At 41.7% G+C, this 21,617-nt stretch overlaps 1 protein-coding gene across 1 annotated transcript; it reads right to left on the bottom strand.

The window, feature by feature from the left end:
• Window positions 1–668: 668 nt before the first annotated feature.
• Window positions 669–21,583, bottom strand: RFeSP (Rieske iron-sulfur protein). The gene is made up of 4 exons (XM_075676015.1): window positions 21,296–21,583; window positions 20,975–21,118; window positions 12,154–12,438; window positions 669–952 (listed from the first exon to the last, which is right to left on the bottom strand). The coding sequence occupies exons 1-4, from the start codon at window positions 21,504–21,506 to the stop codon at window positions 771–773; spliced, it is 822 nt and encodes a 273-aa protein (XP_075532130.1). The 5' UTR covers window positions 21,507–21,583; the 3' UTR covers window positions 669–770.
• Window positions 21,584–21,617: the final 34 nt, after the last annotated feature.

Below are 21,617 nucleotides of genomic sequence, written 5' to 3' on the forward strand. Positions count from 1 at the left end.
CTTTAACATGTACCTAAATCTAAATACATGGGTGTTTTTTTCATTTCACTCCATCGAAATGCGGCAACTGTGGCAGAGATCGAACATGCGACCGCGAGCTGAGCAGCACCACACCATAATCAGTGGGCTATTGCGGCGGGTTCATTGCTAAGTAATAGAATCCTTTTTGCCTGTAACATCCACACAATGATTCACTGAGAGGAACACTGCACGTGTGGAACATACCCACTGTTACATAAAAGAGATGTGCTTTAGGCATAAGGATAAAAATCCATGTAGGCATATAGTACAAGTTTCTAGAACAGGCTTAGCAATGAGCTATGCACTAGTTGCTTAACTTCATGTGCTAACATAATTGGTGTAATACCTTAACGGAGAACAAATTGGGCTGATTAAGTGCTATCAGTACAGGTTTCTCAAAAAGAAATTGTGCTTAGTGCAACAGATTTGAAGTACAGACATAAACAATGATAAGCAATATTATACTTACAGATAAAGCCAGCCCTTGTTGCAACACTGACTATTGTGACACCATATTTTTGTCCCATAAACAGATGGCTAAACTAAGCCACAGTCAACTGAAGTTTCAAAGGCTGGCACAGCCAGTAAAACATTCAGATGCAACAAAACCTGTGAAGTCAATGCAAGAACAAGCACTCAGACAAAACTTGAACAATGTAGCTTTACTGGCAGGTGCCTACAGTTCCAGAACACAGCTGCATGCAGTGCAGACCAGCTGTGCCGGGAGTTTTAGTCTACATCTAAATCTGTTAGCCGACAAGCACTGTTGAGTCACTGGTAAACTCATATGGAGGCACCTCAAGGTTTAGAGGTGCTGGCCCTTTGCGGATGCGGCCAGATGCATCGTAGTGTGAGCCATGACATGGGCAGTAGTAGCCACCAAAGTCTCCCGCGTTGGCAATAGGTACACAGCCCAGATGAGTGCAGACACCTGCAGAAGTATGCACAAGATTACGCATAACCATCAGAAACAAGGTTCTACATGAAAAGTGAAAATGAAACTAACACAGACTCATAGAGGTCAACCACCAACGTGTCATTTTTTTACAGGCACATATCTATGTGCAGCATGAAATGAAAGGCTAATGATCCCGAGGCCATACCAGAAGGCTTACCTTGCATTCAGTACAAGTTAAGTTCACAAACCCCCTAGTTCCTTTCAATGCTACCAGCTGCAGCACAAAGAGGTGGTGCAGTGTTCCAATTATTACACGCTATCTATGCTATCTGTAAACACAGTACAACAAAGGATATTTAATGTACTATCCTTTCGAATTAAATGTGAAGAGCGGAGAGCGTGCGTGACGCATAACCATACATACAGTGCTTGCCATTGGCCAGTCATCACCTGAGACGGGCACATAAGCATTCAATTTGCCTGCAGGGTGAAAATGTTTGCCCTACTGCAGGAGTTGAGCTTCTGTTTTCTTTTATTTAAAGGCAAGAAAACAAAAATCACATAAAACTATGGCAGTAGGGCAAGCATCCTCACACTCTAACAAGCAAAGTGGATGTGTGCACTTGTCTTTGGCAATGAGTGCCTGACAGCGCATACTGTGACTTCAGTTATGCTTCAAAAACATGTTCCACTGTTCATGTTACATTTCATGCCGACAGTATGTCAAATTGAACATTACCACTACTAAGATGACTACAACACTGCACAACACTTTAAGCACTCAACTGAAGCCTTCAACGAGGCCCTGAAATGTTAGCATTAGGCAAATAAAACCACCATACTTAAGACTGCAATAATGAACATTCAAGTGAAATATTATACTGCTCCTCTAATTACGACAATATCAACAAAGGTTACCTGTCTCTTTTATGGCCATCTGAAATCCCTACCCTCCCTTCGTAGCTTCAGATGTGCTAAAAATCCTGAAATTATATTGGCCACGATCTTCAAGATAATGAGCAGCGGAATAAAAAAAGTGGAAGCAGGTGCAAGGACAAACCAGAGTGAGCAGACCAGCATAAAGTGAACAAATGCAGTGAGCCACATGCCTGTAGTTATGTTGAAAGACAGTGTATTCCAATTCGTTCCAACAAGCTAAACTAACTTGCTTGACACATAAGATGACAACTTCTCTGCATAATTAAGCATACTAGAACACGAACACGCCTGGACATTGCCCTGGCATCTAATTTCTTACACCCATGTAAACAAAGATTTTTGCAACTTGGGTCACATATCCTGTGACCCAAGTTTGTGTCAAAGAGGTTCACTGAAGAGCGGCACATACCCAGTGACACAAGTTGGCACCAGAGAGGTTCACTGAAAAACACACTTTGCCAGTACCCAGTGACCAAAGCTGGTCCAATAGTTGGGTTCGAACCCGGTTTCTTCAGGACAGCAGCCCAATGCTCTACCAATTAGACCATGGCCTACCCCAGTGACCCAAGTAGGTGGGAAAACAGAGACATGACTAGGACAGACAGATAGACACCAGAAAGTGCGTGAAGTATCCTAAGAAAGCTTATCGCATTAATAAATATTAAGTCAATTATTCATACCACATTCTAGTTTAGGCAATGGTGCTACTTAGCTTGTGTCATTATGAATACTACACAGATTTATACAGTTTGACAACTTGCACACATCACTTTCCAAAACCTGCATTTTCCCTAGACAGTGTCTCTTGCCTAAGCAGCACTCATGCTTAATTAATCAGATCCCAAGTTTGCTTTAATGGTGCCCACTCAACTCTGCCTCACCCTGCAGCTACACATGCATTGCTGATGACTTTGATGCTGTCTTGTTGAAGCTATCGTCATTGTGGTCTACAACAGGATTGAATCAGGGCTTAGGATGACAGATGTCTGTCAAAGATAGTAGCTGTCTATGCCAAGATTTGGAACGCAACCAGAAAGAAGAAAGCGTAGCATGACATCGTGTTACTGGATGGAACACTGCAAGCATTGCCTGGCACCTGTGGAGACTCATACCCTCCAGTGCACCATAAATAAAAAGAGGAGGAGAAGGGCAACCATTAATACCAGAGAGGAATGCTTTTACAAGATACCACTGTATAATCAAAGTGACTTGCTCCCTGTTGCCTGCCAAGGCAACATTTGATTGCTCTTCTACGTTAAAAGTAATTCGATACACTGTTAGACACATTTACTCAATTTAAAAAGCTGAAATAATGGCCAGGATAACACAAAACTATTCCAAATGTGCCATTAGCCCTATATCTTAGGTCAAAACGGCTTGGGCCATGCCCATATGGGCTGTGAGCCATTTTGACCTTTCACTGAGGGCTAATGGTGTATTTGGAATATAAACAGAGCAGAAAAGTTTACCATAATCCCAGCCATGATTAATGCTGGAATAGCAGCCCCAATTTGCTTCCACAAAACTTTCAAGAGCGACTTGTAAATACAGTAAAGAAGAATATTATACAGGGTGCTTTACGTAACTTGAGTCAAACTTCAAAAATATGATAATGCTATGTAGCTGGATAGAAACAAGGTGTTGTTGTTTGCCGTCGATTGGAAATAGATTACTTTTTGCATTCTGCCTAATTAGATACTTCATCTTAATTAACCAACTTCTAAATTATTATACTTAGATTAAAAGTGTCAACGAGAAAATTGTAGAGCAACATGAAAAGCTCCCAATTCAGCTTTCTTTTGCTCAATACGTGCTACATAAAGGTGTTTTTCAGAGTGCGAAAGAAGTGTGTGAATACACTCAAAATCGTCGCACGACTGGCCGTTTGAGGTACTTTGCGTGTATTAGCGGGCTCCTTTCATGCTTGAAAAAAATTTTTATGTAGCACATATTGAGCAACAGAAAGCTGTGTCAGGAGTTTCCCATGTTGCTCTACAATTTTCTCATTGACATTTTTTATCTAACTGTAATAATTGAGAAGTTGATTTATTAAGACTCTTATTAGGCAGAATGCAAAAAGTAATCTGAATATCTCCAAGCGACAGAAAACAACATTACCTTGTTTCTGCCCAGCTATGTAGCATTTATATATTTTTAACGCTTGGCTCAGGTTAAGTGAGACGCCCTGTATATAGTTTGTATATATACAAGTACTTTCGCATAAGAGTGCCAAATTTCATATAAGAGCAGTGTCATGCTCAGTGTAAAGTCCAAGTGCAATGTATGCCTCGAGTGCAGCCTTCCTGCGCAAGCATGAGGAAAGGAAGGGGGGGGATGTGTGCTACAGGTGGCATGTGTGCTAAGTTAGTGGAAATGGGACCATGGTTTTGGTCAATTATTTCAATAAACTTGCTGCTTCCTTTACAAAGAATTAACAGATGTGTGTTGGTCCTATGGACACATACACATGATATGGCTAGTTCAACATTTGTGTGAACCCAACATTCTGGATACATGAAAAACACATGGAGGCTCATCAGTGAAGTGGTTTCTATTAGAATGAGGGCTATAAATATTGAATGGTTAGAGTCATCATTTGTCTTCCAGTGTGGTGCCATGTTGTAGTAAACATTCTCATTTACTTCCTTTTGCCAATAACTCTTGTGCTCAACAATGCTATGTAGCATTAGCAAGATCAGATAAACAAGGTGCTTCCTTTTGTAGCATTTGTTGCAACTATGTGCCTTGTTATATGATCTGCCAAGTGCCGAAAAGCGATATTATGCTTTTTAGAAGCTGACATGAAGTTGTGTGATGTGTCTTAATGAGTATGTTGCACTGATGGAATTTTCCCAAGCCAACAAGCACTGTTTCAATGTAAAGATTTCTTTGCTTTCTGAGGCATGTCTCAGACTCCAGCATACACAGCACTCCGGTGTGCGGAAGTCATTTCACATGGGCATGAACTCTAGCTAGAGGGGGCATAACACGCCGACTTGGCGTGTCAAGCTTGGAATAAAAACGTTGATTTTTCCTGCCAAAAAGTAACGTGCACAACGTTTCAGCCATCAGGAAATATGTAGCATAATTTTTCTCAAGCAGTTGGCCCAGCGAGATGTTTATGGCACTCAGGCATCACCCATAAGCAGGCATTAAAGGACATGTAAGCTTTTATGGAATATTATACCACATATAGCAGGTAGGCATTTGATGTCATTCTTAAAGAGCACGTCCACAGTTGTCGCCATATTGCCGATCATGATTTCACACATTTGTATGTAAGCTGCTGCCAAAACACAGTTAGTTGACGTCTCTGTTAGTTTTGGCTCTCAATTCATACAACATTTGCTAACGATGAGCTCAAGCACATATACACGTGGGTTGAATCGACCAGAAATATTACGCTACGAAAAAGAAGTGCACCTGTGCTGACCTGCTTGAACACAAAGCTGCATGATGTGGACCTCACTGACTTTAAGGACTTCATTGTGGACACCAGACATGTACGTCACAAATTACATGTAATGAATGACTTGTAATCACTACAAATTTTCATAGTTTCACAATTGGTCAATTACTCTCTTTACTCTGTAACTGTGAAATGCGAAAACACCTGCGTACGTAGATTTGGGTACATGTTAACGAAACCTAGGTGGTCCAAATTTATGAAGTCCCCCACTACGGCATGCCTCATAACGAGATCGTGGTTTTGGCACGTAAAACCCCATACTTTTTTTTTTCTTTTACTTTGCAACAGGTGACAGAGATTCAAGCATTTGAATTTGGTGGGAACTAGAGTAAAATGCCCATGGTTGTGCCCTGCAGTAGCCTCGCATGTGCACATATTCAGATGAGCAAACCCAACCACCAGTATTTGTTTCCTCATTTTAATACTACACCAGATGTTGGCCGATGATCTGAATTAGTGCTGTTTTGGCTGGATATCGATGGACACTTTGAACGCTATGCCAGGAAATCACATAAGAAAAACATTTAAAGCTTTTCATTACCCTGCCAGGTGCGCTTTCTCTGAGCCCCAGCAGCAATGAAGCGCTAAACTTGATATAGGGACCAGACACAAGCATTCTATCAGTTGGTAACCAGAATCTTGTGCACAAAGTGTTCACAAATTACAACACCACTCTTCCCTCCAACATGCACACCGAGTGAGTTTTCTCTCTCAGTGCTGGTGTCTCACATACTACAGAATTTTAAGAAAGCAATTGCTAGTGAAGAACATGTGATGGGCTGCAGAAGACACAATAAAAGATCCAGGCCAGCTCGTTCTATTTACTGTATTTGTGTAATGTTAAAGATTGAGAGCAAAGTATTGTAAATGTAATGATTACACTTTAGTAATTTATTTATTTATTTATTATACATAGTTTCAAGGCCCAAAGGCACTACAGAAAGGAGTGTTATGTAACAAGGCAAGTAATTGGCAAAGGCAAAAAATTTGCCAAAATGCTAAAATAATTGCTCAATTACGTTTTTATAGTGGTCATTGCAATTCGTTACTTTTTTTTTCTTGAAAATGTACACAAGTCTGGTGAACACTACAAGCTTTGCGTCATGTGAGCAACTCAAAGCTTACAAATTAAAGGGCCTTCAAACGGTGTTCTTATGCATTTCATAAAGCGTAGGGAACTGTGCATGTTTTTAACAGTGCTTATGAGAAGCACACCCTGCTTTCGGGAGAAACACCTTGCTTTCAATAGAAATAAGTATGAGGTATTAATTTTTAACCTCCCACCACTGTATACATAACCACTGGCAATACAGAGCCCACTGTGCGTTGTGTCCACTTACATCGTGCAAAGAAATGCTAATGTTGCTTCACCAGAAATGAAATGCTTTCCATAGGCTTTGTATTGCATCCCCGTCTGGTCTGCCATAGCGGTTAATGTAGCTGAAACCCCATTGTCTGGTCTGCCATGGCGGTTAATGTAGCTGAAACCCCATTGTCCTTCTTTGTGATGTTAGCTCTGCCTTCTGGTACTGATGCTAGATCACCTTAGGTATCGAGAACCCAACCTGGGTAATATGCTGACCGCCAGGCTTCTTTCTCATGTTACTGTTGCAGCCAAACACAGCACAGATCACCATAATGGTGCAAATCTGTTCACGTACACCTACAGCACATATAGTCTTTAAGGACATGCAGATACACCGTACAAAGACTTTATGCTAAACAAACAAGCCTCCATGGCACAGTGCACAAAACACCACTGTGTGTGTGTGTGTGCCAATATAGCAACTACTTATTAATGCCAGAAGTGGCTTTAACGAGCTACTAGTACAGGTATCAGCAGCTCGCACGAGATAAATTTTCGGTATTTCTCTGATGCTGCACAAATGATGTGACCGGCAATATGGCACAGCTACCTTGGTGATGCTGTTGCCACCTCGCAGATCAAGCTCAGTACATACCCCCTATACATTGCTCCAAGCATCAAAGCAACATTTCGTTTGCACAATTTTACTGCAAAAGTCAAAATTCTTGTGCAAATGACACAGTTGTCAAGTGCATTAATAATATGCACTAAACCCCATACATACAGACCATGACTTTCATTCATTCATTCATTCATTCATTCATTCATTCATTCATTCATTCATTCATTCATTCATTCATTCATTCATTCTTTATTTACAACATATTTTACAAAATACAAAAGCATTACTGGACCCATAGCCATTGGCTAGTCCCGGGTCCATAGTGAACTTAGGCTATAAAGCGCAGCACGCAAGCACACAAAAGCAGCAGACATAATACATAATAGTAATATAAACATAGATAACTCAGACACGAAGGTAAATGTAACTCAGTGTTCTTTTATCCTCAACGTGCGTGAGCAACAAAACAGACATAATACTTAACAATGACATTGACATGCACAACTTGAGCAATTGATGTGTACAACTTAGACAGGAATCTAAATTTAAAGAAGTTTCCTTTTATTGACAGTATTTTTCAAAAAAGTATTTTCTCACAGCAGACCTAAAGTTACGGGCTTCTTTTATATGTATTGGCAAAGAATTCCAAATAAGTACGCCGTTAAATTCCACGAGCCTTTTCCCATACAGATTTTGACATGGGGCAAATTAAAACACTGATTACTTGCAGCTCTTGTATTTCGTAACGGGATTTTAAACAAGGTAATTGGAAGTGGATTATTGTTTTCGATAATACTATGAATTACCTCAGCAATTTTCAATTCATACAATGCCTGCACTGGCAACACATGCGATGAGCTATACAAGTACGTGCTGGATTGTGTACACCTAGAAGAGGTGACAGGTAATTCCTAATGCGCGTTTTTGCAGACGGAATACAGGCTCAAGGTAAGTTATAAAGGTGTTTCCCGATGAGTCAATACAATACGATATGTGGCTCTGAATGAAGGAGAAGTACAGAATACGTAGGACAGGATATCCAAAACATTCACGAGCCTTAAGAAGAATATAACATCCGTAAGCAAGCTTGGAACAAAGGTGTTTAATGTGAGTTTTCCAGTGCATGTCTGAATCAAAGAAAATGCCTAAATATCTGTAGGAGACAACTTGTTGTAGTTTTGTGCCACGTAATGATATGTCCAGTATTTCAGTATCGAGCTTTTTCTTCCTGGAATGAAAAACTGTATACTTAGTCTTACTAAGATTAAGGGTCAGTTCATTGGACGTGAACCACTTAAAAACATTATCTAATTCTGCATTTATTTTATCCTGTATATCGGGCAGACTGTCTCCAGTAAATAGAAGAGCGGTGTCGTCAGCATACATCAAAGCCTGTGAATGCCTAAGCGTTGCAGGGAAATCATTTATGTGAAGTGAGAAAAGCATGGGCCCAAGAACGGAACCCTGTCTCACACCAGTTAGTTCAGTTTGTAAAGTAGACGTATAATTTTTAAGTATTACTTGCTGCTTGCGGTTACTGAGGTAGCTTCGAAGCAGGTTCAGGATTTTGCCCCTAAATCCTAGATTGTTAATTTTGTTCAGTAATATCTGATGGTCAACTGTATCGAAGGCCTTTTTTATGTCAAGATAGACAACGACCGCAATTTTATTCTGCTGGAGAGCCGTATTAAGTAGGTGCGTCAAGGTGAAAACAGCGGAGGAAGTTGATTTCTGAGGTCTGAAACCGTGTTGGTGGCACGGCTCAGTATATTGTATTTGGATATGAATTTGTTTATGTGCACAGAGAGTATCTTTTCAAACACTGTGTTGATCACGGTAGTAATTGAAATCAGCCGATAACTTGATGGACTAGAGCGATCTCCGTCCTTATAAATCGGAATTACTTTTGCTATTTTTAATTCTGAAGGATATGTTTCGGAATCAAGGGAATGATTAAATAGGTGAAGGAGGGGACCCGCTAATATGTCAATGTTGTCCTTAATTAGCTTAACAGGTATTTGGTCAAGCCCAGCTGCCTCAGTTCTTAGTCCATTAACAACTGCTATTATTTCATCCACTGTGATATCCTCAATTACCATAGTATTCACCACTGATTGGATAGACTGCATACATTCGGTGACTTGAGGAAGTTGGTTTGCTAGTTGCGGTCCTATATTTACAAAATACTCGTTAAATTCATCAACTGTTTCCTGGTTAAGTACATCAGGCAATATACGCTGCTCTGAACGAAGCCCTACTGCACCTTTTACAATATTCCAAATTTTACCTGAGTTGCCCTGAGCATTAATGATAAGAGAAGAGTGGTATTCTTGTTTTCTTTTACGCATTAGAGACACCGATAGGTGTCTCTAATGTCTCTAATGGTGTCTGAAACGCTTAAACTGGCTTAGATAATAATTATTGGTTTTAGCACGTTTCCACTTTTCATGCCATTTTTCTTTCTCTTTTAGTATGCGTAGGATGTCGCGAGTCATCCATGGGCATATAGGTGCAACATATCGACCAGAGAACTTGTGTATGGTGCTATGCAAGACGGCACTCTGGACAACTGTAAAGAAGTTTGTATATTCTTTGTTTATGTCGGTATCATAGGTATCCAAGAAGTTTACTTGCCGCAGGTTCTCGCAAACTAATTGATAGTCCATCTTTTTCTGCCGTTCATGACCAGATATGTTCGCAGATATCTTTCCTTCGATTTTGACAGCAAAAAATATGGGCATGTGATCGGCTATTGGATCTAGGTAAGTTCCACCCCATCTGTTACATGGGATGTTCGTAAGCGCATGATCGATTAAAGTGCTAGAACTGCCTGTGATTCGCGTTGGCTCTGTTATAAGACTGCATACGTTATATGACTGTAGAAGTAAGGTGTAATTGTTAGTTTCTCTAGAAACATCTATATTAAAGTCTCCTACAATTACAACACTGTTACTTTTTTAGAGGTTAAGATTTCTACAATTGATTCAAGTTTCTCAATAAAAACTGAAACAGCAGAACTGGGAGGCCGGTACACCACACCGACCGTTATACCACACTCAATTTTGATAAAAAGTGCCTCAATTGTAGGGTCACTGATAGTAAGGGCAGGAAGGACTTCAAAATCAATACTTTCTTTTATAAAGAAGGCAACACCACCTCCTCATGCCCTTGAAACTCTTGGCAGAGAGGAAAGTTTGTAGCCTGGTATAAATGGTGATTCTTTATCTTTGAGCCAGGTTTCCGTAATAGCGATCAAGTCGAAAAGAAATGTGTGCTTTGATAGGTAAGCACTCAGTAAGTTCAGATTTTTTTGGATGCTGCGCACATTGCAATGAAAAACTGAGAACACATCTTGGTGTTTTATTAATTGATCAACTTGATCCCAACTAAAAGTCATGATGAAACAGAAAGACAACGAGAAGATATGTACAAGAAAAAAAGAAACTATAAAATTTGAGCCAGGTCGCTATCACTTTCAATTCTCAATACAGTTCAGGTTTCTGTCTTCCTCATGAAGATCTTTCCTTGCGAAACCCAAGCAAACTTCTATTTTTTCTCTAGGCGCAGTTGACGTGCTTTGCTCAACAGTACTTTGTTCCCAATACAGAGATGCTCATTAACATAAACTGGATTGCATTCTTCGAAGCCAAGAATTCTTGTGGTAAGCCTTGCCTTTCTAGCTGCAGAGAAGAACTTATCCCGCACAGCATGAGTGGAAAGCGCAACACAACATTAGGTATATCCTTGCCCTTTGAACGGACGCGGTGCACAACGTCAATGTCGTCTTCGGAGACATCAACACCCACAGATGTTGCTATTTTTTCCACTGACTTGCACAGATTCTCATCAGGCACCACTGGTATGCCTTTTATTTCTACGTTCTGGCTCCTGCTGTATTGCTTTAGCTCGATAATTTCTTTCTTAGCTTCCAATAGTGCCTTCTGCATCTGTTTAATTTCATACTGGCATTGAGAATTCTGTGTTTTGACTTTGGTCACCTCGTGACGGAGCTCCACGACATCCTTCTTGAACTGCTCAAAACTCTCATTCATGAAACCCATAGCCCCTCGTATTCCCTCTAGTTCAGAATGGATATCAGTGTTTGATGTTCGCACGGCTGCAATTTCGTCCTTCACGTCAGTTGCGAACTTGTCAAGCTTCGCTAGTACGTCGCCTAACACTTTCACAACCTTTTTTATGCTATTCGGTTGCTTTTCACCAAAAGCCGTGAGAACGTCCCCGAGAGTACCCGTGTTTGCCATAATTCAAAGAACAGAGAGCACCAGGGAACCGCGAATGTCCCGGCAAACACAAATTTGGCGACAAGCAGGCAATAAGCAATACACTCGTTGCAGCAACAGCGACGGGGCTCCATAATATTTCCACAAGTAGGAACGGAATTACCACCAACCTGCGAAAGGTAGATCAAGTTGGTTATGACGCGTCTGTACGCCGCCACCTTTCTTTCAATGTAAAGACTATGCCCGACTATGCCAAATAAGTACATAAGCACTGATTAAAAAAAGAACAACCTTGACAGGCCATGACAATATAAGGCAAATTTCACACTGCTCTTTTTTTTTTTTTTTTTGCCTGTGCCGCATTGGCATGCCCTCTTTTGCAATGATTAGATGCAGATAACCAAAGACAACTATTAAGAAAAATTATTAATATTAACCATAGAAGATAATGTTTCCTGTGCTTCTAAGAAGCCTTTCAGTAGTTATCAGGATCACAAAAAAAAAAGTGCAAATCAGCAAGATTGTTGAAGCCAAATACAATCATTTCATAATATGCAACCAAATATTACCTTGAGTGAAAAACCTTGGCTGCCTTGCACTCCAAGGTGTTACAATGTCTCTGAAGTACTATGAGAAATTTTCAAAGAAAATGCATACCCAATACAATCAGCCATTCTGGGTTCTGTGTACGTTCCTTGTCGTCCTGTGGATCTCGCAGAGAGCTCAAGTCAACAGAAGCTTCCCTGCTGACCTCCTCACTTGTCCGATGACGTACAAACAGTGGCTTTCCCCGCCACTTGAAGGTAGCATTTTTGCCTTCCGGAATATCACTCAGCTTCACCTCGATTTTGGCCATGGCTAATACATCAGCCGAGGCAGCCAGAGCCGACACAAATTTCGTTACGATGGACTTGGCAGCATACGTGGCCCCCACAGCTCCAACTGCACATAAATGCGATTGCAAATTGTACACATGCTTTGCTCCTGCCCATTCACAAGCATTGTTATTTTCCTCGAAATGTTTCACATTTGTAAAATATTTTTAAAACTCTCATGAACACTGAAAATCTGAATTCAAAGCAACTAATAGTCAACGAAGTAATTCTATTCAGCACTTCAATTCCCAGTATTTGGATATATGACCATCAACATAAACAACGGATACAATGCCCACTTAGTTATGTCAATTTTTCAACACTGAACAAGCCTTAGCAAGCACAGACGCATTGCATCACTTATGTTTGCTTCGTGGTGGTTTCATTTTAAAGCTGTGCATCATTTCTTAAAGGGACTCACAACTGGCCAGAATGTGTTGCGAGATGTTGATGGCAATGAAATGACCATGATTTATAGTGATAGAATCCAGCACACTGTTCGTGATTTAAGTAGAAATAATAATTTTAAATTGGCAAAGAAAGTCTCAAAAATCAGTAGATGGCGCAGCCTGGTGCTGAAGTCGTTGTACTTCGGGTGTAGTATACGAGATTAATGTATGTAAGTCGGCTGTTATTAAGCACAGCATTCTCATAGGTGGAAATTGCAGTTCGCATATTATTAAGCTTTTGCACTTTATTTTATGCGTATTAAAAAAGAAAGTGCGCACTAATGAGCAACACTGCCTTCGTGGTAATGAACGGAGCAGCGGAGCGGGCAGAGACGTTCAATGCATCATAGCGCACATGAGTTTGTGAGTTAGTACCCAGAGTACTGAGGTCTCTAAAAAATTAAATTCTGGGGTTTTACGTGCCAAAACCATGACCTTATGCGGCACGCCGTAGGGGAGGACTCTGGAAATTTGGATCACCTGGGATTCTTTAACGAGTTCTGAGGTCTCTGCGAGATATCAAGTGCCAATGACGAATTGTGCAGTGAACAGGTGCCGGCACTGCAATAATATTTACAGGCACATCCTACCACTGTGCTCGGCTAAAAAGAAAAGCCTGGTGCATCCAGCCAGCAAGAACACAGCCTTCCAGATCAGTTTGTTACTTGGTGGGAGCCATCACTAAGACATAGATTCGTACATCACTTATTGTAAATATAATTCAACACTTCATAAGGCATGAACTGCAGGAACCTTGGCTTGATAAACGAAATATTACCTTCGTACAGCTGGAGCTGCACTTGTCTGCTTCCTACCAGGGCCGCTATTTTGTAGCGGTGCCTTATGCCTTATTCTATGCTATTCTTATCATCCACCACACACGGCCGCCTGATCCCGTTGATAATGTGGGCAGACCATCGCTCTGACCACTGGCCAAGCGCGAAAAAGCCTGAAAAGGCATAGAAACGGAAAAGGCATTGCTTCAAAATACTGGCCCAGTGCTGGCTTATAATCGCCATCACGCTCACCTAACACTGTTTCCAGCGTGTTTCTTCAGCATGACTACATTCTCAAAGCAGATCGGAAAATTCTGCTAAAAAATTTTCCACGGCATATTGCACGTTACCACTGTATGATTGGACGCTCATACCAGTAAGCTTTCCCTTACACTAAAGAAAACGGGTGCCATAAAAAATGGTTGTCAGCCCCTTTAAGCACAACAGTTTTTTAACTCCTCATGCAGTATGCATTGTGTAGGCACACGACATACATGAGTGCAACATATACACGACAACATGCACCACAAAAAGTTTTAAACTAAGCCAAAAGTAAGAAAAATATTAAGCACACTGCTATTTACCAGATTTTGCTCATAAGCTAGGCTGTTCATTGCTGTTAGTTGATACACTCATATGTTGTCAACAAGCAGGCAATTTGTTAGCTGCTTGTTTCTGTGTTTCTGTTAATTTGAAACAAAATTACAATATACACAATATTCAATTTAACATTAGAATTTTTGGCTACTGTTCAGCCCCCAGTAAAATAAGGTTCTGTTTGCCAAAATTTATGACAGTGAAAGTATATGGACCAGGGATTCCACAGTAAAGCAGATTTCTTTTCCACCTATGAATGCAACTTGAAGTTGAGGACTGTAGTCCAAATCGGGCATTTCTAACTTTGCAGTGCACTCATCCATTTCAGTTTGTGCATCTGAATTACAAAGAAATTAAATTTTTTCAGGGAGCCTGTGTTCTATATGCTTTTTTCCAAGAGTGTACACCCAGTTAATAAGTTAGACACACCACAATGTGGCCTCACTACTACACACTAATTAAACTTGTCATGCTTAATTCCTGAAAATATGAAGTGCAATGTAGCCCAAAATCCTAACGTTGACAAATTAGAGATTTGGCACAATATAACCATGCTGTAGCAGCAAATCCTGTGATTTCAGCCGGTCACCAATGCTACAAGAATTACAATTTTGTTCTTTGTAGCTGTACCAATCTATCCATAACGTTTACATAGTATAAACACCTTCCAGCAATCGATTCTTTCATAGAGCGCAGAATTTTTCTCTTGACATTATTACTGCAAACAAGCTACAAGAAGTTGCCCCCCTTTGTCCCCCTTAATTTTTCTTTTTCTTATTATATATACACATAAATTAGAAAGAACAGCTAATTTCCCTTGATGCAATTGGTAGAGCATCGCACGCGAAATGCGAAGGTTGTGGTATCGTTCCCCACCTGCAGCAAGTAGTTTTTTCATCCACTTTCATTTCCATTAATTTATCGTTCCTTTATTTCATTTATTAAGCACAAGTAATTTCCCATATGTTGTCCTTGGTGCCAATGTTTATTGGCTTCATATGATATGACTAATAAAAAATCGGGCTCCTCGGTTAACCCCCTTTCTTCTCATTCAAATGAAATTAGACATTTATGGCAAAGTCTTTTACACTCCACTCATACTTCACATGCTTAGGTAGCCGCAGCAGAGAACAATGTTCATTTTGCTTATTAAAAAGCGCGTCTATCAGAGATGCCTGCGATGTGCAATCAGCTTGGCTGCAAACAACAAAGAAACCAAGTAGACGCACTCTCACGTTATGCTGAATTGCCTTTGTAGCAGAGTGTTGGCAGCAGGGGCATAGCCAGGGGGGGGGGGGGGAGGGCTTACGGGGCTTCAGCACCCCCCCCCCCCCGCCTCGAAATTTTTTCGTGCTATCAAGCACCGCCGACCAAAACGACCCCCAGCGGCGGAAATCGTTCTAGATTTTGCATAGAATGTCTTTTTCACGCTCGAAAAGACATTTCAGCACGAACATTGCGAACTCAGGCTGGATTTCATGGCAACGCCCATGCAATGGGGGTCACACAACACAAGGAGCCCCATCTGAGCATGAAGTTTCAAGGACATTTTGATGGCAAACGGTCTCATCAAAACATCTCACGGAGGCCACTAAAGCTACGAAGCGCATGGATTTCAATCCCGAAACTTTATTGGTATAAAGTTCTCATAAACTTCTGATGCGAAAGGTGCCTTGACATTCCCAAAGTTGTACTTTAGATTATCATTCCGGAACTTTGCAGGTTCAATGTTGTTTAAACATTTGACATCAAAGCTGCATCAACTTTTCTAACGTTGTACGTCAGACCATACAACGAGACAAGCGAAATAAACACACCATTAGACAAGTTGACGGAGCACGCAGTGAGGTCTGATGTGACGAAGCTTTGTGGTGGTTCATTTGTGCCGTCATGTCACAGAAAAGAACATCAAAATTTCACCTGCGCCAAAGCATTCATGTCAAGACATTAAAGTCAGAAAAGGTAACTACGTTCTTATTTATTTTTTTACTTTGACTTTTATTTGCAAGGACACATTGAGAGTCTTCAATTTTCTTGTTCTCGTTACCCGTGGGCTGCCAAAGCCAGCCAGAGCACATGCGTTTTCTCGTGTTGCCCTGACCACTGCGCAGCGCCCTTCAGTGTGCGTTTGTTTTTGTCTGGCCAAGTGGATTTTCGCCTGGCAGAGTTTTGGACGCTTTGTGGATAGCAGACGAGTAAAATAAACAATGGTCGCTCGCCGCCATCACTGTGGGGACTCTCCGGAAAGTCTTGTCTCGAACGGTGTAGGTTACATAGCAGTAAGCGTGTGGCTCTCTGTGACCCAAGCGTCTCATGTTTTCTTCAATATTCCTTCAGTAGCCACATTAGGTGCCCAAAGTAGGCATTCCATTGTGGCCAACGTGCTTTCCTTTGAGTTTCTTTTTATTTCGGTGCTCCAGGCCCACAAAAGAAAAAAAAAAGTTGCGGCGCAGCGAATTGCCGCATGGCGAAAGCTCAATTTGGTTACTTCTTCTTTTGCGGAAAGTAATGGACCACGGGATGCTTCACTTGCCGGATACTCTTATTATATTATTGTGATAGCAATTATATGGATACTCCAGGCGCATTCCTGCCGTCGCTGTCGCCCTCATGTTTTGTATTAAGTCCAAGGCGATAATATTGTGACCACGCGCCGCATGCGCGAGTGAAAATGTAGGGGGAGGGGCATGGGTGAGCCGACGCTGGTGGCTCAGTCTTGAGTGCGCAAGGAAGAAAAGCAGGGAGGAAGTGCGCCGCCTTCCATCGCGTGTGATACATCGAGGGGAGTGAAGGGAGGGGAGGGGGCAACCTTAGGATTTTGTGATCTGTGATTGCCCAACATGTTTATCTGCCTTGTTTGACGCATAATATGCTGTAACTTTACCTTAGATATGTGAATTTACTGGAGACTTATACGTGTATTTAAATATTTTGTTGCACAGTTTTCTGTATATGTGTATAGAACTTTGTTTCCAGTGGCACTGTTCTGCCTTTTATCAAGCTGTGTCTTCGCATTTGTATATTCCGGTGTACCTTACATTTCTAATGTACGAGGGCAAGTCAAACAAAAGTCACCCAACCCACCCCAAGCAATAATGGTTCGGTTCATTATCTGCGAGGCATGCTCGTAGCACACAGGAATCTCTCTTTTACAAAAGTGACACGCAGGTGTGAGGATAAATGTTCTTTACTGCTCTTATACACTGGGTTGAACACGGTTGCATGACATAATGGACGCTCCAAAAGTTGAACAGCATGGTGTCGTGAGGTTTTTGATAGCTGAAGGTGTTTCCCAAAAAGAAATTAGTCACTGTACGGTTGCCATGTACGTTGAACACTAGATGTCATTGGCCATTGTGAAGCATTAGAGCAGATGGTTCAAAGAAGGACGTGAAAGTTGCAAATACGATCAACACCAGGCCAAAACTACCATGCAATCACCCCCAACACAATTGCAAAGGTTTATGAGCTGAATAGACAAGAACGGAGGATATTCATCTATGAACTATGAGAGCATGTGAACATCAGTCACGGTTTGGTTCACACCATAATTCATGAACATCTTGGTTATCGGTGCCACATCCTAAACTAAACAGGGCTCAGGCACTTACATTACGCTTACTACAGACTGGTACTTATCCTTGCCCACGGAGACTGAACATGTTTTATCCAGAGACGTATACAGAGCCTTACTGCCAAGATTGTGGTGCTTTAGCCACGCTCGAACACATGCTCTGGTCTTGTGAAAGAATTGAAGACTCGGCGATCAAGGATGCGTCCAGGTGGGAGGCTGCACTTCGCAGCCCGGACCTGGATGAACAATTCTGGGATGTCCAGCAGGCTCACGACATGGCCGTGAGGCTTGGCCTTCCGGTACAGACGTGGGAGCGGCCCGCTTAGTGATTAATTATCACTACTTGCAGGACCAAATAAAGTTTTCCTTCCTTCCTTGGTTATCGGCTCTAGTGTGCACAATGGACGCCCAAGATTTTGAACCACCACCAGAAGACGGAGAGGTTCGGCGCTGCCTTGACTCATCTGATCCAGTATCACAATGAGGGTGACAACTTCTTGTCTGCAGCTGTCACCGGGGACGAATCATGATGCCACTATTACGAGCCTGAAACACGACGGCAACGCTTACAGCGGAAACATTCGACTTCACCACACCCCAAAGAATGCAAAGGCCGTCATTTCCGCCGGAAAGGTGTTGACTTTTTTTTCGATTGTCAGGGGCCATTAATGATCGAATTTGCTAAACCTGGAGAGACTATCAATTGTTTCCAATATTGTGAAATGCCGGATCAGCTGCGTGTCGCAATCAAGAACAAACGACGTGAAAAATGGACGAATGGGGTCATCTTGCTCAACGACAATGCCCGTCCCCACGTCATTGATGTGGTTAACACAGAACTGGCAAAGTTAAAGTGAGAAATGCCGTAAAATCCACCATACAGCCTAGACCTGTCGCCTTGCAACTTCCACATTTTGGGGCAGTTGAAAAAACAGCTCAAGGGAACCAGACTCGTGTCGGACGATGACGTCGAAGACTCAGTTACAGACTTTTTGAAGCAGCAACCCAAGGATGTTTATGAGACGGGAATCATGCAACTCGTTACTCAGTGGGACAAATGTATAAATGCTCATGGAGACTTTTAAATAAAATACCCTGTTTGTCATATATTCGCATTGGCTCACTTTCATTTGACTCACCCTTATATATTTTGCAGAACTCCTGCTTTTTGTATGTGCTCTCTGTTGCAACAATAATTTGGGAGCAATTACTCACAATACACGACCAGTGACAGCTGCTCCTGCGCAATATTTGGAACAAAGGACAGTGTCATTGAGTTTTTTCCTCGCCGTTGCAAATGTACAATAATGTTAACAAGGTTATTGAATGACAAAGTTTCATTAAAATATTTGTCTTCAACTTGTTCATTTCACGGCCTTTACATTTTTAATATCAGCAGCATGCACTGCTTTGCTGGTTTCGAACTGATATAGTTCTAAAGCTCGTGTGATATTTTTTTTACTTATTAAATAGACAAAAAACACGGAAGCATTGATATAAGTTATTTCGGGCACAATTTTTGAGACATATGAGTGTATTCGTTTACATTCGTACGCCCCAAGTTTGGGACATACGAACTTCAGTTCATACAAACTTCAGTTCGTATGTCCCGGGACTATATACATACATACTATGTATGTATGTATGTATGTATGTATGTATGTATGTATGTATGTATGTATGTACTACGTATGTTCGGGACATACTATGTTCAAGCCCAAGAACTGGCAGAGCATCACCACGTTCCCGTCCTGACTTGGGCGTCGCCTACGGTTTCGGCCGGAGGAGTTCCCCGCGTGGGATCTCCAATGGCTTGAAACTCCTCAGGACTTCAATAAAGTTCTTGACTGACTGACTGACTTGTCTTGACAGTGCGTAGCATCCAAATATTCATTTGCAGCATCTTTGGCAATGGCAATGCAGTTATTATTCATGTATTTGATCCCTCAACAAATTCTATGAGGAGGAGACCAATCTGCAATGTGAGCCCTCTCCCCCCGAACGAAATTTCTGGCTATGCCACTGGTTGGCAGTGTTCTATGTTCCACTGCCAGTATGAACATTGTGCACACACACACTAGCATTCCTGCTGAGCAGCTGTGTGCAAATTGTTAAGATATATTGGTCAAAGCAGAGAGGACTGAAAACACTGCTAAATATGTCTATTATCACACTGCATGTCCCCAAACAACACACAGGCTATTAGAGATGCCATAATAAGGGGCAGTGGTCTCTGGATTATACTTGACCAATTCGAGCTACTTATTGGGCACCTAAATTTAAGCACCTGAGTGTTTCTGCATTCTGCTTCCATCAGAATGCAGCCAGTGCAGCAAGGAATCAAACCCACATCCTCAGGCTCAGCCGTAGAGTACAACAGCCACTAAGACACTGCTGCAAGTACACACAGGTGCTTTAATCCTATCCACTAAATAATGAGTTAGTAGCATGCCAGTGAACTCCTCCCAACATGAAATTTGGTCTGCTTTAGCATAACGGCACATTTTAGTTCAGTATTGCCCCCAATTAGCTTGCTCTCTCAGCCCTCTAGTGATCTCCAAGTGTGCTTAAAGTTCGTATCTATTCACAAAAATGATATCAGAAGCAGTTACATTTTTGTGAATAGTAACCAGAACTACGTGAAGCGTTAGAAAAAAATTAAGCGCTCCTCTTGTTTTCTTTCTCCAGTTTACAACAACACGCACTGACAATGCATGCACAAGTGCTGGCAACAAACTGCGTAACGCAGGCATACTGACGCAAGTGGTGTCGACAAAATGGCAAGAAGTTCACATTTTATTCCCCAATTCATTGCTGTATTTGCTATTAAGGAAATAAATATCAAAATATCGATGGTTAGACTCGGCTTACACCCTCCAGTGGTTTAAGGTGCATTACTCTCGATCTAAATGCTGTACTGAAGGAAGACAGGTAGTACAATAACGAATATGTTGCTTTAGGATTTAGCGATTCTTTCTCTCTCTCTTTCCTTCTTTTTTCTTTTTGCGCTATCCATATTGGTATCGATTATATGCGAGACATGCTCGCAGCTGGTTCTTTCGAAAACAAAGCATATAGTAAAGAGCAAACAGCAACGCACTGTACATTAGAAGTAAACACACGGACAGGTAAACTTCAATGATGTTCCTGCTTTGGATTGTTGCATGTAACGCTGCAGTGTACGAAACTGTTTGGCTTCAGACTTACCGCCGAGAATAAGGTAGGTCTGCACTTTGCCGGATACCTCGGCATCCCGCGAGTACTTGGTAGGATCCAACTTTGATTTCCTCCGGTAGGCAGAAAAATCTGGCACCTTGATGTCCGTGTGGGCCATTCGTACCTGAGCTGGGGCTGTATCAATAAAATAAAAACCGCAAGCCATACAGCACAAGGAGATCGAAACTCCATATCAAGGTCATGAACATGGAGATCACGAATGAATCACTAGAAACGAATACAATTTCCTTTAAGCAAAATATGTAAGGTAAACCTTAATTATTCTGTGAATTAAAGCTTCTGCTAACCAACCTGTAAAGCTTCCCGAGCAAGCAAGCAGTTCCTTCGTTGGCAAAGACTTCGCAAGGGCATAGTGCGAGAGCTTAGCAGGCGACGGCGGCACCTTCACTTCTTTTTTCACCTCAACAACCGGACTTATTGGCTGGACTTGTGACGCTACGGCTTTAGATGAAGCCTTTACATAATTAGCAAGAGTACTCGCGCGTCCTTTAACGCAGATCATCTTTTTTTAAAGCACCAGACCCAGCTTAAGCACTGAATGACCCACGAGCCAGTACACCGGAAAAGGGTGCCGGACGCCGGAGCCGACCGGAGCGCTCAATCCGGAAAAGCG

This window comes from Dermacentor variabilis, chromosome 1 (assembly GCF_050947875.1).
Source record: "Dermacentor variabilis isolate Ectoservices chromosome 1, ASM5094787v1, whole genome shotgun sequence".
NCBI lineage: Eukaryota > Metazoa > Arthropoda > Arachnida > Ixodida > Ixodidae > Dermacentor > Dermacentor variabilis.

Coding starts and splice junctions, on each gene's coding strand:
- RFeSP (XM_075676015.1), bottom strand. CDS start 21,506: ATGATCTGCGTTAAAGGACGCGCGAGTACTCTTGCTAATTATGTAAAG. Junction 21,119..21,295: donor TTGCTCGGGAAGCTTTACAG/GTTGGTTAGCAG, acceptor TTATTGATACAG/CCCCAGCTCAGGTACGAATG. Junction 953..12,153: donor AGAATGGCTGATTGTATTGG/GTATGCATTTTC, acceptor ATACTTCTGCAG/GTGTCTGCACTCATCTGGGC.